Source organism: Pinus tabuliformis, chromosome J (genome assembly GCF_031772625.1).
Source record: "Pinus tabuliformis cultivar Carrire ecotype Pingquan chromosome J, CPIR1, whole genome shotgun sequence".
In the NCBI taxonomy this organism is placed as follows: domain Eukaryota; kingdom Viridiplantae; phylum Streptophyta; class Pinopsida; order Pinales; family Pinaceae; genus Pinus; species Pinus tabuliformis.
In genome coordinates, this window is record NC_142295.1 from 914295366 (window position 1) to 914307426 (window position 12061).

The 12061-nt window shown below is 38.4% G+C and overlaps 1 protein-coding gene across 2 annotated transcripts in view; it reads left to right on the forward strand.

The window, feature by feature from the left end:
- The first annotated feature begins 739 nt into the window (after nt 1-739).
- Nucleotides 740-12061, forward strand: part of EMB2788 (ribosome 60S biogenesis amino-terminal protein) — a 380545-nt gene continuing 369223 nt past the window's right edge. For both annotated transcript variants that reach the window (XM_089378714.1, XM_089378715.1), the window contains exons 1-3: nt 740-960; nt 1160-2357; nt 2480-3395. In XM_089378714.1, coding sequence (XP_089234840.1) covers nt 819-960; nt 1160-2357; nt 2480-3395 — 2256 coding nt within the window. In that variant the 5' untranslated portion in view covers nt 740-818. The remainder of the gene's footprint in view (nt 961-1159; nt 2358-2479; nt 3396-12061) is intronic.

A 12061-nucleotide genomic window follows, 5' to 3' on the forward strand; every position in this document is an offset into this window, starting at 1 on the left:
AATTGCTCTCTCTCCCCAGCTCCTTGCCCTCATGCAATCCCAATTCAACAAACCAGATGTTGGGGAGCATAATGAAGTGCAGGCAGAGAACATACCCGTTAACCAACGCTTGGGGTCGTTGTGTTTCTTTGCCTTCCGGAAACCATTGCGCCACCTTCGCTGATGTCCCCTCTCCACTATCTCCCTCCTTCCTGTTAACCCTCTTTGCTGTCAACCCCCTCTTATGCATGTGTATGGCATCTTCCTGCTTCCATCTTGTCATAATCATGCTGACCGCCACCATGCCTTGCGCTTCAAACGTGTAAGAGACGGTGGCATTACTTTTATCTGTACTTTTCATAATAACCCCCTTAATAGGTCTGTCATCCACCTCACACCCCACTTAGAGAAATATAAATAGTATTATTAAAAATGAACATAAATCTATTTTAGTTCTCCAATTATTTTTTTTATTCAAATTTTTACTCTCAATATTTTTTACATTTACATTTGATTCCTTAAATTCTTAGTAAAATGAGTCCAGATAAATCTATTGATTAGAAAATACATTTATCCCACATGGACATTTAAAAACCATTATTTTAAATTTTGTATTAACACTTTTTCAATTCAAATGTTAAAAAATAAAAAATCACACATACGACACCCTTTAAAAGGGAAATGGCGTAATTAAAATACGCACCTTAAAAATCTAAAAACACGAGTTTTAAAACCGTTATTTTGATTTGATTTATAAATATTAAAAGTTTCCCACCTTCAGGATTCGTCCCCGCCACAGTAGGGTTTATCCAGGATTTTAGCTGTGTAATACTTCAACTATGTCTACAGAGGACGAGGATTTGATGAACGAGGACGACAATATGGAACTCCACGAAGATGGTAATTCCAGTGGAGACGACGATGGAAAATATGACGAACAGCGTGACTGGAGAGACGATTTACAGTCAGACGTCGAACAAGGTATGCTTTGTATGATTCCTCAGTTAAATTTCAATGGAAGAAACTATAAGTTACATAAATCTGTAGTCTCGCAATTTCATGGGAGAAATGATCATTCAATCCTTATTCATGCAAAGTATAGATGAGTTCTGCACGGTTCATATAATTTTTTTTAATGTGCCCTTGTTTGTCCATATTTTTTGGGATGTCTCTGTAAAAGATGGAGAAGAACTTGAAGCCTCTGGGGAAACTGCTCACGTGTTGGAAATGAGGCAGCTTGATGAAAAACTGAGGGGACATCTAGCGGGTTTGACTTCTACGGAATTCACTGTCCGTTTACAGGCTACGAAGGGTTTCAGGCATATGTTGAAGGGGGAATTGGGTGGACACGTTCTTAAGCAGTATGTACAGGCATCTCCGGGCTGTATCGAGCTTCTGGAGGCGTGGAAATTAGGCGTAGAAACAGAGCGCGTTGTGCTTATTTTTTCCCTTGTTACTGAAATTTTAAAGCACCCTGGCGGAAGGGATGTCGTGGAAGATCTTCACAGAGCGGGCGATAACAAGCAATCTGATGAACTAAGGCTTGGAATGTATGCGAAATTGAGACTGGATAAATTTGCGAGGACAATTTTTCGGACTAAGATGAAAGACGTGTATTCCCAGATTACGTCGCATGACCGTAAGCGGCAGAATGCTGCGTTGTTGCTAATGGCTGCCATTGTTCGGAGAGGGAAAGCTTTGGCTACAGAAGTTGCTGCGGGTTTTGATTTTACGCTGAAGGCTCTGCCTAAGCTAGCAGAACATGTGCAGAGGAAAGGCAAGCAAAAAGGCAACAGGGAGGATCACGGGCCCGTGTCTTTAAGCAGGCGTGGTTTTATTGAATTCGCAATGTCATTTTTGGAAGTCAGTACTCCAAGTCTCTTGAGATGGGTTCTTCAAATTCGGCCTCTATATGCCGGTCTGCTGCGAGGTCTCGGTGAAGATGATGAGAAATCCATTGTTTATGTTCTTATGATTATGCAAGAGAAGGTGCTAAGTGCAAATTCGATGCTGCCTCCGGGGCTTCGCAGTGCTGTTTTTGGAGATGCAGCCCTCGAACAATTGAGTGTGATTTCTGCAGATACTTTTTTAGGAAGAGCAGCAGATATTGCGCATGATACTCTCATGATGCTTTGTACTGATCCATGTCACGGGCTTCTCCCGGAATTTTCTGAACAATGGGACATTTCCACGCCAACTGAAAGTTTACACAAAGGCAACCCTGCAAGGTTGCTGAGACTGTTGCTGAGGTTAAGGCCGGCCGAAGCAGATAACCATAGAAACTTGCTACTAGCAATTCTTAATGGTAGGCCATTGCTGGCTTCTGCATATTTGGACAAATTTCCATACTCACTTGAACCCCGGGCATCATCTGCTTGGTGAGTATTCATTGTAATGCCTTCGTGCAATGTTAAATTCATTTATTTATGGTAATACCAAAAATTTGGCCAGACTATTAGGTGAACTACAATCTTTTTGTGTTGGTATGTATTGATTTCAGGTTTGCAGCTGTTTCTCTCTTGTCTGATTTGATATGTGCTGCCAAGTTTTCGCCAGCATTTTCTACACTTGCTGCAAAAGGGTCGTATCCTCCTTCTATGGACAGTTATGTATTACAAAGTCGTTTGAAGTGCATACTTCCTCGGTCATTTACTCGGGTGGTCATTAATAGGGGCCTCTTGCATGCAAATATGCTTGTAAAACATGGCTCTCTACGTGTACTTCTCGAGGCACTAAGCTCTTTAGAATGTTTGTTAAATTCAGTACTTGTTGCAGCGGAAAATTTACCTGAAAATGGTCTCATTGCTGAACTGCCTAAAAAGAGCCTGTTGGATTGCCTGTCTAACAAGCATTTAGTTGAAATTCAGGGGTTATCTGTTATAAATATTTTGAGAGAATTAAGTAATTTTAACCCTTACAAAGCAAACTCCTTAAGCAATAATAGTGTTTCGTCTGAGCTTTTTAAAAAGAAATGGATTTCTCTCAAACAGGAAATTCAGGATGAAATAAGGGGTCTGTTACCTGATCCTCAAGTTTTACTGTCATTGCTATCGTCTTTAAAGACTGACCTAACTGAAAGTGTGCAAAAGAATAAGAAGAGGGAAAACCCTTCTTCGTTGGACTGTGATGAAGCTGACTTTAATGTAAAAAGGAGAAAGCAAAAGTCAGATTCAGTTGATCAGGGGATTCAAATTTTTGTTAGTGGGACGAAAGCAGAGGAAAGAAAGGATATAACTGAGGGGTCAGTGGCGTTTTACATGGATCAGAATAGTGATGACTCAGATACGAACGACAATGCTTTGATAACTGTGGCTCAGATATGGAGTACCAAGGATATATGTTCTAATGTTGATGTTTACAAAGACAAGGAACTCACTTTATATACAAAGGTGCTTGATGTGTTGGCTCTGTACCAGGTATGCAACCTAATCTAGTTTTGGGCTTTATTAGGTTAGTTTGTGGATTATTATTCTATTTTTCAGAGTTTTTTTTTGTTTTTTGTTTTTTGTTTTTGTATAAGTAAACCCATGGATTCCTATATCTTATGGGTCTATAATCAATTGCAATCTGAAGAGCATGACATCTAAATCTTTTTTTTGTGTACTCTATGTACAGTTGCATAGACTATTGAAATTATTGTCACATATATAGCTTCTTATGCAAAAATTTCCCATATTATATTTACTGAATAATTGTCTTGTCAGACTACATTGTTACCTGGCAAAAATCCAACACTTTCAAGGAAAGCTCATTCTATATTGTTGATGTTTTGGATAGCATCGGGAGTATTCTCATGTGTGGGGCAAGTGGGCTAAGTGAAGGGGCTTTGCACCCATAGATTCATGGTATTTTGATTAACCGTGTTATAGACCCATGGTATTGCACCCTTTACAAAAGTATAAGTACAAGGGTCAGTGATTCATTCTTATGGTTGGCAAGAGAGCATCTTGTGGACAAGAAGGCTGAGAGGGCCAATAGGGCTTGTGGAGGGCTGTTGGGCCAAGTGGGTTGAGAGGGCCTGTGGAAGGTGGCAAAAAGAACAAGCGAGATGACTTATGGAGCACACTGAGTAAGAGCACAGAGATGTGCAGGGGCACGAGACATTGAGAGAGAGATTCTCTCAAGTAAGCAAGAGATCTGCATGAGTAATATTGTAGGTTTGTTGTGAGTGAGATACTTAGTTGTCATGGGTTCGAGGAAAGAGCATAGACCAGCAAAGGAGATCCAAATCAGCTAGATCGAGGATGGATCTAGGGCTTGATTTGCTGGATTAGATCCAGGGTAATTGTTGTATATGTAATTTCCTTGAGGGCCATTATCCTAGTAAGGGAGCCCAAGTAGGTTCTGAGAAGAATTTAATGAAGAATTTTTGTTTTGGGGCTGAACTTTTGTGTTTACTGTGCATGATCTAATTGCTGGTTTTATAAATTGTGCTATGCTAAATTTGTGTTTGGTTAGGCACATTAGTGTGTTTTAGTTAATTAGTTAATTTGAGATTGTTACTAGATCTGGTCTGTGTGTGTACATTGAGTCTAGTGCCCAAAAATCTAACTTGTATTTCATATTTCATTTCTTTAATCAGCTTAGTTATATTCTATCCAAGGAATTCTTGTATATTTTCATGGGCCTATTTATCATCATATAGAAAATGGAATGGTGCTTATCCTAGATTCTCGAGGAAAGGCATGTTGCACTTGAAACTAGAACTTTGGATCTATCAGTGGGTTGGTGTCATTTTACTTAATGCTCCACCAATTTTCTGGGATGTGGGATGCAAGAACGTGGAAACATGTCTAGGGGATGAGTGGAGGCATCCCCCAGTTTTTAGGGAATGTCACAAGGGATGTTGGTGTTGACGTTTGTAACATCGGACAGGAACTTCCACACAGGTCTAGTGTCGGACGTGTGAAATTTGTCTAAAAAGGTCCTTTATATTTTGTAATTCACATTAATTAAAGTTAATTATTAAAGTGGAGAGTCTTTTATTAGTGAGTTGATTAATATCTAATAAACCATAAAGTGTTTACACTAGTAATTTAAATGTAATCTCCATTGTGGATTGGGATTTAATCTCAACCATCAATTTCATTGAGAGATTAGGGTTATGGAGACCTGGTCATCAACTCAATGTTTTAAAAGAAAGACAAAGCGAAAGGAAAAGACATAGAGTGTTAGAAAAACACAACTGGAAGAGTGATAAAGGACTTTTCACTTAGTGTGCAAGCCCAAAGGAGAAAAGAGGACACAATGTGAGCAACAAAAGGAGATTAAGTAACTCTTAAAAATTGAAGGGGTTGTACACAACAGGCGCAAAGGTAACTTCAAGAGGTTGTACAACACAATAAAAGAGAAGGGTTTTTGTACAAATTTATGGGTCAAATTTCAGTGGCAACATGAGGGTTTTCAACAGGTTTTGGTAGGGCTGTATAGGCTGTATGGTGCACCATAACAACTAGGTTTTGTTGTAATGTTTTCTTGTTTTCTCAGTGGGCTGTTCTCCCAGTTTGGGAGCACTTGTAAGCTTGGAGTAATTTTAATGAAAAACTGATACTTGAAGGGTAGAATTTTTTGTGTAATTTGGAGATTGGTTTCCTATATTCTAGTTAAATTTCTAGCAAGTGTATTTTATTGTATGAGTGGAAAAATTCAATCTAAATTAATTTTCAGTAAAGAAGTCATAATGAATTAATTTCCCTAGGTTGTTTGTTGAAAATGTAGCAATCAAGGTCTTATGGCTTGTGCCTTAGCCATTAAAGACCTCGGATTGTCCTCATGAGTTAGACTTCAGTTAGGATGAGATTTTTCCAGTTTACTGGAATAATCATCAAGTTAACATGCATAGAGTTGAAGCTTCAGTTAAATAGGAGTCTTCATCAGTTTAACTACAGAACGAGGTGGCAATTAGCAGTTCAATTAGAGTGAGTTAGCTTTCAGTCTTGATTGAAGGAAGGACGAGTTAAGATCCCTAGTGTTGATTGGAGAGAGAAAGAGTATCACGCTCAGTTAACCTGCTAATTATAACTTGAGTTCTAAATTTAAATTGGTCCTCCTTGCATGCTTGAATTAGGCATATAAAGAGGAGGACAGAGGCAGTGTATATAATATCGCTGAGATATTGCCGATTTTTGTAAATATCGCGATATTTTCGGGGAGACGAAATATCGCCGAGAAAATATCGCGATATTTTGTCTCCCCGAAAATATCGCGATATCTCACGAAAATATTGCGCTACGATGCAAAAAATCGCCGGGAGAGTGAAAATTTCCGCTGTGGCTATAAAAGTCCGATTTTGTTTTTTCAATCATTTTCATTTTTGATTGCTGGAGAAGGAAGGGGAGAGCTTTGTGCTTGCTGCTAAGGGGGTTTGAGTGTTGAATAGCTATTATCGCCACCAACAACGAAGATTTTGTTGATCTAAGTTTGAAGAACAGTGAGACAATTTCATTTCTTCCATTAACAGGTATGTTCAAATAAACCCCTATGTTAATGATTTTTTTGATAGTTTTAGGATTATTCTTGCTTGCCTATTTGCCTACAATCATTTTGCTTGTTTTTATTTTATTTTATTTTTATTTATTTTTATTTTTCTCCATTTGCTATGATTTTCATGCCCATGAGCAAATGCAAGGGTTTTAACTTTTCTCCATATTTGGAGAGCAAACTCGAATTTTTTTTAAAACTTTCAAATACACCCTCTTATTGTCATTTATGGTTTTTCATTGAATTCACATTGCAAATAATGTAGCAAAAAAATTATTTTGTAAAATGATGTGGTTATTACTTATTAAGTTATTAATTCCAATTTTTTTGGTGCCCTAGGTTTGAGTTAGCTCACTACAAAATTCAAATATGCCAAAAGCCTTGGACCCATTTTGGGAGTATGGGAACCTTAATGGTGGGACAAATTCGGCATATCTTACGTGCAAATTGTGTGGGACCAGGATGACATGAGGGGTTACACGACTGAAATACCATCTGGCTAGACTCACTCGACATGATGTTCGGATTTGTACAGATTCTAGTCCGGAGCTTATACAAAAAACTCTTGAGGCAATTGATGAAAAAGACAGAAAGAAGGAAGAGATGGAAAGAAACAAGGCTGAACGTGCGGGTAGATCTTTCAGGATATCTTCTCCTAATTTTGATGTTGAGAGTAGTGGGAGGGGCTCCACAGCTAGCACATCATCACCTGCTACTGCTAGTGCGAGGTCATAATTTTTTGTTCCATGAATAGGACATGGATCACAACCTGGCATAAAATCGTTTGTTAAAAAAAAGGAGAAGCAAGAAGCAGACAGAGTCATGGGGAGGTGTATTTTCTGGAGTGAATTAACTCTCAGCATCACCAAAACCAATCCATTTTGGCAGCCAATGTGTGATGCTATTGCTGTTGTGGGCCGAGGGTACAAAAGTGCTACATATGAGGAGTTGCGGGGGCCAATTCTTCAAGCAGAAAAGCAGGACATCAACTCTAGGTTGGCGAAGTTGAAAAAAACATGGGAAGTTACTGGATGCATAGTGATGTATGATAGTTGGACAGATAGAGGGTAGGACCCTTCTAAATTTCTTGGTACATTGTCCTAAAGGTACCATGTTTATTAAATTGGTGGATGCATCAGAACATATCAAAGATGCAACAACGATATGTGAGTTGTTAGATGGGTTCATTCGGGAGATTGGTGTGCAAAATGTGATGCAAGTCATAATAGACAATGCAGCTAATTATGTGTTTGCTAGCAAGATGCTTATGGAGAGGCATTGCACATTGTTTTGGATTCCGTGTGCAACACATTGTCTTGATTTGTTGCTTGAGGATATGGGGAAACGCTCCTTCATTAAGGAGGCGGTTGATATGGCTAGGAGCGTCCCCAAGTTTATTTATAACCATGCTTTTGTTCTTAGCCTCATAAGGAGGTTCACTAGAAACAAGGAATTGCGGCCTCCTGCGATCACACATTTTGCCACAAACTTTATTACTCTTCAGTCTTTGCTTCGATGTCAGTTTGAGTTGAAGCAAATGTTTGTGTCTGATGATTGGCGTAATTGTAGATACAACAAGAGACAGGATGGGAAAGCCATTGCAAAAATGGTGTACTCTGAGACGTTTTGGCGTGGAGTAGAAGAAGCATGCTCAATTAGTGAACCTATATTAAAGGTTCTCAGATTGGTAGATGGGGAGAAGCCTGCAATGGCTTATTTGTATGAGGGCATGGATAGGGCCAAGGAGGCCATTCGTTCTTATTATGCAGACAAGGGTTCTGTTGGCCTTGATAGGCATATGATGTTATGGGATGTGATTGATAGTCGGTGGACAGGGATGCTTCATCGACCCATTCATGCAGAGGTGATGGAAGGGTTCCATTCCTGTATTGATACGATGGTCCCTGATGCTGAGCTTCGTAGCAAAATCAATCACGAGATACAGTATTATCGGGATTGTGTTGGCCTATTTGGCTTTGATGATGCTATTAGGGAAAGGACCCTCTTCATGCCACGTAAGTGACAAGTCATCACTCATTAGAAATTAGAATTTTCAATTTAGAATTTCCTTACTTATAATTCTGTTTTTTTTTAAATTCAATTATGTAACTTTTATTTGAAAGTTTAATTATGTTTTAAGTTTTTGAATTTTTTATTTTTTTATATTTTGTTGTAGATATTTGGTGGCAAAGCTATGGCGCAAGGGCACCAAATTTGCAGAAATTGGCCATAACAATCTTGAGTCAAACATGTAGCTCTTCAGGGTGTGAGCGCAATTGGAGTGTATTTGAGAAAATACATGCAAAAAAGCGCAACAGGTATAACTTTGAGCTCCAGCCTTCAGTTGAGCAATTACACTTATTGTAATTTTTAATTTTTAATTTATGACCTCTAAGTGTCAAGAGTCAAAATTCAAGACTCATTAGTTTTTTTGACACTCTTACAGGTTGGAGCTCGCACGCCTCAATGATTTAGTGTATGTGCATTACAACATCCGACTTCGAGTGAGGCAAATAGAAGCACCAATGGATCCAGATGCCATTTCCTTAGACAATATTGATGTATTGTCTTAGTGGAGGGTGAAGTCTGAGGAGCTTATCTTGGAGGAGTCACCTTCATGGTTAGAGCTAGATGATCCATTAGAACAGGGGCAGCAGGAGGAGGAGGAATCGGAGGAGGAGCAGGAGGAGGAGGACATTGTGGGAGCATCAGCATCAACACCATCTGCTATAGATATAGGAGAGCACAACTCCATACCTAACACTCATTATTTGACATTAGGTGCAGAGGCAAGGTCAGGGCCTTCTACTACTAGGGGTAGGCCTGGCAAACAACCCATCATGTTTTCCCATAAAAGGGGGAGAGGGCAGTGATTTCAGATAGATAGCTGCTAGTTTTATTTGTTATGCTACATATAACTCATGATGATGAGATGCTTTTATATATGTGATGTTATTTTGTATTGGTTTTCCACATTTGAGTCCTTGAATGGACAATTATCAGGGATCAGTAGGATTTGGTATCGCCTTTCATGTATCATTTCTATTTGACATCATATATATCAGTGCTTTCTTCATATTTATGTGCCAATGTGTTTATTTCATGTTGTTATTGTTGTATATGTCTAAAAATCTGAAAAAAATAATATATTATGCATTTTTTATGCTTGCTGATATTTGCCGATATTTTGCTGATATTTTCACCGATATTGCTGATAAGATATTTTCTGGACCCTCGCCGATATTTTCAACACTGGACAAAGGCACAAGAATTCATTGTTTTGTGCACAAAGATGTGTGACATGACAGAGCTCACGAGTTTGTGAGAGAGGCTTGATTGTGGAGAGTGCAGGAATTGTGTCCTAAGAAACAGGAGGCACAAGTATGCTAGGATTTAGGAGCTAGTTGTGCGTAGAGAAGAGGAGTTGGGTTTGAAAAAATAGGAGGCAAGAAGTGTGCAAGGATATAGGGATATTCCCTATAAAATAGGAGCTGATATGCGCTAGAGAATAGGGGTAGGGGCTGATGTGCGCTACGGAATAGGGACCTAGTGTGCAAGGATTAAGGAGCCTCTATTGCATAAAGATCAAGCAGAAGTGAGCAAGTTTTGCAAAGCAAGTTAAGGAGGCAACAAAGAAACAATTGTGTGCTAGAGGGCCAAGATCAAGCAAGATCTAGGCCAACCAAGATCAATTGTATCAACTGAGATTTGTGTGAGAAGTAGAACGCTTTCTCAAGAAAGATATATTGCTCTATAATAGATCCAAGTGCTCAAGAACAACCAATAAAATAGCCACATCAAGTAAGCAGGTCTTCCATGTTGGGTTTCTTGAGAAAAATAAGTGTGTCAATTTGTTTATGCGTTTTTATCTCTGTGTTTTTTATTCCGCTGCTTATAAGTTGTTAAGAAGCTCTATATCTTGGTGAAAATTAACTAGATTTCAGTTTTTAGTAATTCACTAAGTAGTTGCAAAGTTTCATGGAAATTTTAGATTGTTCGGCTTGGAATAGAGATTTTAACAGTTGGGATCCTTGGCATAGGGGACATTGCCTGAAGTACTAAAAATTTGAAGGTTAAGTATGACAAACATAAATGTAAATTTGAGTTTGGCTGGGTGTAAAGGGGTTTATATGAAGTGTAATCAAGGTCTTGAGGGTAGACACTTGATTACAAGTTTTCTTTTTTCAATCTTTCTTTTTAATTCAAATTTTTAGTTTACTTTTCTTTTTATGCCGTTTTTTGACAAGGGGGAATTGATAACTAGAACACACCATCATCCATGCCACCAAAGATTGCATCGCACTACTACCACTATAACCCCTTGGCCTGATAGAATAGATTGCAAATATATTGAGCAGATTAGCAAGGATTCGAATCGAGGTGGATGGCATTAACACCATGAGTCCCAACCATTCGAGATGCCCTTGATGGGCCTATTCTTTTTTGTTTTATTCTATTCATGCCTCATTTTATTTGGAAAGGAGTATGTAGAAATACTCTTTTTCAAGGTTCTTGTGAATATTGATTTTTTTCAAGGGGACTTTACCATGCACGTTTCCTTGCATCCCCCCCAAAGGGTACTTGAGAGAACGTCCACATTGAAGTACTTGCATTTTGGGAGCACTCTCCCCATCTTTGGAAACCCGTCCCTATCCAAAAGTTAAAACTACAAATATGATCTTAATAATAAAGTTTGTAATTTACAGTGGGTTATTGTGGAGGGTAGCAACATGTGAAGTAGAAAATATAAAGGATTTTGTATAATGATATTAGTGTGGGTAGTCCTCTTCGTGCATGCCAAGTTTTGATGTTGGAGCAAAGTAGTAGATGACAATGAAGGCATCACATTAGGGAGAAACACTACTAATTATATCCAAAGTAACCTAACATGTTAGTCATATGGAATCAATTGGATCATCAAGGGAGATTGATCTTGGATGAATCAAGTCACAATGTAGGATCCTTAAAATATGTGATTGTCTAGTGTCTTGTTTGAGTGATGTATGGAGTCTGGTTAGTTGTCCTATGAATTAGAGTAATGATTATTTATAGTCTTATTGCTCTTTATTTAGGAAGATGAGGCATTGATCATTGACAACATCTTTCTTGTGTACTTACTACCATTTATATTTGTAAAAATCCAAGCCTAGATGACTAATGTCCTTTTGATCCCAATTAAACAAGTAAATCATTGATTTTAATTATTGCTGAAATTAAATTTCAGATCATAGGATCAAATCACACAATAGTTGGGAATCAAATAGTTGAAGCTTAAAAATAGTTTCGCACATACATAGGTAATTAGTGTAATTAATACGTCAAAATATGTTTTTCATTCCTTTTAGAACTTACAAGGGAACATCCTGAAATTGCCAAAAAACAACAGCTGCACGGTTGCATAATCACCTCCAATTGAGTTGTATGGACTTGTTGAGAGTACGTCCTAGCTATACAACTTGTAACATGCCTATACGGCCTGTATGGACCTGCTTGTATCACTGTATGGATGTCCACATGACAATATAGATATGTCGTCCACACGACTACATGTATTTGTCCATGTGACTGAATGGACTTCTTTCATACTGTTGTACCTTAAGAA